General features: G+C 43.2%; 1 protein-coding gene across 2 annotated transcripts in view; it reads right to left on the bottom strand.

Moving 5' to 3' along the window:
* LOC106589914 (uncharacterized) overlaps positions 1-6000 on the bottom strand; it is a 55388-nt gene that overhangs the window by 22691 nt on the left and 26697 nt on the right. For both annotated transcript variants that reach the window (XM_014180363.2, XM_045710011.1), the window contains exons 12-13: positions 5660-5779; positions 2984-3035 (exon numbers count right to left, since the gene is read on the bottom strand). In XM_014180363.2, the coding sequence (XP_014035838.1) occupies positions 2984-3035; positions 5660-5779 (172 nt within the window). The remainder of the gene's footprint in view (positions 1-2983; positions 3036-5659; positions 5780-6000) is intronic.

The following is a 6000-nucleotide window of genomic DNA, read 5'->3' as shown; positions in this document are numbered from 1 at the left end:
TATAAGCCCTGATATCAGCCTCTATGCCATAGCTTTACAAAGCATTGCAGAGTTGTTGTAGCCTATTACCTCCAGTAAAATCAGCCAGCCGGAGTCTGGACAAAAGCCAATCATGTCAGAGAGATTGAGTACTTCATGGCAATGCATTCACTTAACCTCGGCAAAGGAGTGAGAATTGAGTAAAACTTTTCAGTTTTATTTTGTCAAGTTGCCTGAAAGTTCAGAGCAGAGACATGTTGTGTAGTCTAGTCTTAAAGGAAGAAGGGGATGGATGAGCTCTCCATGGGTGGAGCAGCTACTAGAGGTTTAGCATGTCTTCCAAGTCAACACACACTCATTATCCTGCAGAGTCTCCTAACAGACTCACACGGATCATTACCCACACATGGATCATTAACCTGTGTGAGCTGGCAGGGCCGGGTCGTCTCCAGTCCGTTAACAGAGCACAGCGCCCCCGTCTGGGGGATCAGCTTCACAACTCCATCACAGATCTCAAACAGTGTTCTTCCTGCAGACCAGCACCATGGATTAGAGGTCGACCGATTAATCGGAATGGCCGATTAATAAGGGCCGATTTTTTATCTTTATTTAACTAGGCAAGTCAGTTAAAAACACATTCTTATTTTCAATGACGGCCTAGGAACGGTGGGTTAACTGCCTTGTTCAGGGGCAGAACGACAGATTTTTTACCTTGTCAGCTCAGGGATTCAATCTTGCAACCTTACGGTTAACTGGTCCAACGCTCTAACCACCTGCTTTACATTGCACTCCATGAGGTTACGCGAAAGCAGTAAGAAGCCAGGGTAAGTTGCTAGCTAGCATTAAACTTATAAAAAACAATCAATCATAATCAGTAGTTAAACTAGTAATATCATCAACCATGTGTAGTTATCTAGCCTGTCCTGCGTTGCATATAATCGCTTAGGTACACGTTGCTCCAACCATAAACATCAATGCCTTTCTTAAAATCAATACACAAGTATATATTTTTAAACCTGCATATTTAGTTAATATTGCCTGCTAACATGAATTTCATTTAACTAGGGAAAATGTGTCAACTCTCTTGCAAACAGAGTCAGGGCCGCCTGGCTCGTTACGAACTGTGAAGACTATTCTTCCTAACAAAGACAGCCGACTTCACCAAACGGGGATGATTTAACAAAAGCGCATTTGCGAAAAAAGCACATTCGTTGCACGACTGTACCCAACCATAAACATCAATGCCTTTCTTAAAATCAATACACAGAAGTATATATTTTTAAACCTGCATATTTAGCTAAATGAAATCCAGGTTAGCAGGCAATATTAACCAGGTGAAATTGTGTCATTTTGCGTTCATTGCACACAGTCAGGGTATATGCAACACTTTGGGTAATTTGTCAGAATTTTACATAATTATGTCATAACACTGAAGGTTGTGCAATGTAACAGGAATAACATTTTGTTTTCGAGATGATAGTTTCTGGATTCGACCATATTAATGACCTAAGGCTCATGTTTCTGTGTGTTTATTATATTATAATTAAGTCTATGATTTGATAGAGCAGTCTGACTGAGCGATGGTAGGCAGCAGCAGGCTCGTAAGCGTTCATTCAAACAGCACTTTCGTGCGTTTTGCCAGCAGCCCTTCGCAATGCATTGCGCTGTTTATGACTTGAAGCCTATGAACTTCCAATACGAGACTGGTGTAACCGATGTGAAATGGCTAGCTAGTTAGCCGGGTGCGCGCTAATAGCGTTTCAAACGTCACTTGCTCTGCATGGGTAACGCTGCTTCGAGGGTGGCTGTTGTCGATGTGTTCCTGGTTTGAGCCCAGGTAGGAGCGAGGAGAGGGACGGAAGCTATACTGTTACACTAGCAATACTAAAGTGCCTATAAGAACATCCAATAGTCAAAGGTATATGAAATACAAATTGTATAGAGAGACATAGTCCTATAATAACTACAACCTAAAACATCTTACCTGGGAATATTGAAGTCTCATGTTAAAAGGAACCACCAGCTTTCATACATTCTCATGTTCTGAGCAAGGAACTTAAACGTTAGCTTTTTTACATGGCACATATTGCACTTTTACTTTCTTCTCCAACACTTTGTTTTTGCATTGTTTAAATCAAATTGAACATGTTTCATTATTTATTTGAGGCTAAATTGATTTTATTGATGTATTATATTAAGTTAAAATAAGTGTTCATTCAGTATTGTTGTAATTGTCATTATTACAAATAAATAAATGCGCAAAAAAAAAAAATAATAATAAAATCGCCATCGGCTTTTTTGGCCCTCCAATAATCGGTATCGGCGTTGAAAAATCATAATCGGTCGACCTCTACCATGGATCACTGCATGGTGGGAGACAGGGTTAGGGGTCAGAGTTCAAACAGACAGCGCTCCTCCTGCAGACAAAGAAGTTCTATTATATTGACAAGATAGTCGAGTGACCGCTCTGACAATGGAAGTTGTTGTCCCAAAAGGCGGTAAGGCATGCGGTCTGATTATCGTGGACACTGCAGACCAGCACCATGGAGCACTGCATGGTGGGAGACAAGGTTTGTCTAAAAGAGATACAGCTTTTGTCAAGAATTTACTTTTCGTAGCAGGTTAGAGCTTAAGCAGCAGGTTAGGAGAATTAACAAAGCAGGTAGGAGTAGGTTAAGGTTAGGAAAAGGGTTAGCTACAATGCAATTTGACAAAAAGCTGTATCCCATCTAGAAATGACCGAGAGTCAGGGTTAGAGGTCAGAGTTCAAAGACAGTGTTCCTCCTGCAGACCAGCACCATGGAGAACGGGAGGGAAGCGAGCAGATGTTGAGACAGAAACGTTGAGTTTAAGGGGGTCAGTTGGTGAGGCTCAGAATGACTTATCTTGATCACATAATGAGTAGTCCAAGTCAAAAGACAAAAGGGAGATGAGTGCCTAAAAGTCTCCAGAACAAAATTCACATGAAACCCACAGCAGATATCCCATCCTCCTCCTGACTCACCGATATCCTGATTGGATTGCGCCTCGTGTCGAACCACCAGCGTCCTGACTTCCTGTAATCAGAGCCCAAGGCCAATGTTATTAAGTCTGCCAGGTAGTAAGCCGATCTCCTTATGGGAGAATCCAATCTAAGGGATGCATCCCAAATGGCATCCTATTCCCTACATAGTGCACTACTTTAGACCAGAGCCCTACATAGTGCACTACTTTAGACCAGAGCCCTACATAGTGCACTACTTTAGACCAGAGCCCAATATAGTGCACTACTTTAGACCAGAGCCCAATATAGTGCACTACTTTAGACCAGAGCCCAATATAGTGCACTACTTTAGACCAGAGCCCAATATAGTGCACTACTTTAGGGCTCTGGTCTATGTAGTGCACTAGTACCGACCAGTAATTTGGTATTTTCAGATATAGCAGTAGTTTTAGAACAAGGTGCAATATTGGCTCGTACCAAAAGACACATTGAGAATGTACAGCATTCAGGAAAATATTCAGACCTTCACTTTTTCAACATGTTACATTACAGCCTTATTCTAAAATGTATTTAAAAAAATAATCATTTAAAGTCAATCTATACACAATACCCCATAATGACAAAGAAAAAACAGGTTGACATTTTTGCTAATTTATATATATAAAAAAACAGAAATACCTTAATTATATAAGTATTCAGACCCTTAGCTATGAGGCTCAAAACTGAACTTTGGTGCATCCTAACAGGACAATGACCCTAAGTGCACAGCCAAGACAACGCAGGAGTGGCTTCGGGACAAGTCTCTGTCCTTGAGTGGCCCAGCCAGAGCCCGGACTTGAACCCGATCTAACATCTTTGGAGTGACCTGAAAATAGCTGTGCAGCAACTCTCCCCTATCCAACCTGACAGAGATTGAGAGGATCTGCAGAGAACAATGGGAGAAACTCCCAATATACAGGTGTGCCAAGCTTGTAGCATCATACCCAAGAAGATGTGAGGCTATAATTGCTGCCAAAGGCACTTCAACAAATACTGAGTAAAGGGTCTGAAAAGTTATGTAAGTGTTTGTTTTATGAATTAAAGTTAGGTCTAAAAACCTGTTTTTGCTTTGTCATTATGGGGTATTGTGTGTAGATTGATACTCATCCATTGCATCCATTTTAGAAAAAAGCTGTAATGTGACAAAATGTGGAAAAAGCTAATACTTTCCGAATGCGCTGTGTGAGTATTATTAACTCAGCAAAAAAAAGAAAACTTCCCTTTTTCAGGACCCTGTCTTTCAAAGATAATTTGTAAAAATCCAAATAACTTCACAGATCTTCATTGTAAACGGTTTAAACACTGTTTCCCATGCCTGTTCAATGAACCATAAACAATTAATGAACATCCACCTGTGGAACGGTCGTTAAGACACAGCTTACAGACGGTAGGCAATTAAGGTCACAGTTATGAAAACTTAGGACACTAAAGAGGCCTTTCTACTGACTCTAAAAACACACAACAACAAAAAAGATGCCCATGGTCCCTGCTCATCTGCGTGAACGTGACTTAGGCATGCTGCAAGGAGGCATGAGGACTGCAGATGTGGCCAGGGAAATAAATTGCAATGTCCGTACTGTGAGACGCCTAAGACAGCACTGCAGGGAGACGGGACGGACAGCTGATGGTCTGCCACTGCGAGGACAAAGTGTAACAAACACCTGCACAGGATCAGTACATCCGAACATCACACCTGTGGGACAGGTACAGGATGGCAACAACAACTGCCCGAGTTGCACCAGTAACGCACAATCCCTCCATCAGTGCTCAGACTGTCCGCAATAGGGTGAGAGAGGCTGGACTGAGGGCTTGTAGGCCTGTTGTAAGGCAGGTCCTCACCAGACAACGTCGTCTAAGGTCACAAACCCACCGTCGCTGGGCCAGACAGGACTGGCAAAAAGTGCTCTTCACTGACGAGTCTCGGTTTTGTCTCACTAGGGGTGATGGTCAGATTTGCGTTTATCGTCGAAGGAATGAGCGTTACACCGAGGCCTGTACTCTGGAGCGGGATCGATTTGGAGGTGGAAGGTCCGTCATGGTCTGGGGCGGTGTGTCACAGCTTCATCGGCCTGAGCTTGTTGTCATTGCAGGCAATCTCAACGCTGTGCGTAACAGGGAAGACATCCTCCTCCCTCATATGGTACCCTTCCTGCAGGCTCATCCTGTCATGACCCTCCAGCATGACAATGCCATCAGCCATACCGCTCCTTCTGTGTGTGATTTCCTGCAAGACAGGAATGTCAGTGTTCTGCCATGGCCAGCAAAGAGCCCGGATCTCAATCCCATTGAGCACGTCTGGGACCTGTTGGATCAGAGGGTGAGGGCTAGGGCCATTCCCCCCAGAAATGTCCAGGAACTTGCAGGTACCTTGGTGGAAGAATGGGGTAACATCTCACAGCAAGAACTGGCAAATCTGGTGCAGTCCATGAGGAGGAGATGCACTGCAGTACTTAATGCAGCTGGTGGCCACATCAGATACTGACTGTTACTTTTGATTTTGACCCCCCCCCCCATTACTATTAGTCACATGTCTGTAGAACTTGTTCAGTTTATGTCTCCGTTGTTGAATGTTATGTTCATATAAATATTTACACAAGTTAATATATATATATATATATACACACACACGTACGTACGGCTCTCTGGGCCTTTACCTACTTTTAAATGATAGAGAATAACGCCGGTGTTGAGAAGATCATCGTCGATGCCGATTAGATGAGGTAGTTCTGAGTCCAACAGCACACGGATACCCTCTTTCCTCAGAGCTACAGTCTCTTCCTACAGAACAGACACAGAACAGGGTTAGTACTACTACTACGACGACAACAGGTGTAAGTCCAACACTACACAGATACCCTCTTCAGAGCTACAGTCTCTTCTTATAGAACCGGCAGACAGAGTAACAGACCGACACACAGAGTAACAGACCGACACACAGAGTAACAGACCGACACACAGAGTAACAGACCGACACACAGAGTAACAGACCGACACACAGA

This window comes from Salmo salar, chromosome ssa28, assembly GCF_905237065.1.
Source record: "Salmo salar chromosome ssa28, Ssal_v3.1, whole genome shotgun sequence".
Classification (NCBI taxonomy): domain Eukaryota; kingdom Metazoa; phylum Chordata; class Actinopteri; order Salmoniformes; family Salmonidae; genus Salmo; species Salmo salar.
This window is presented reverse-complemented; position numbering and strand designations above follow the sequence as displayed.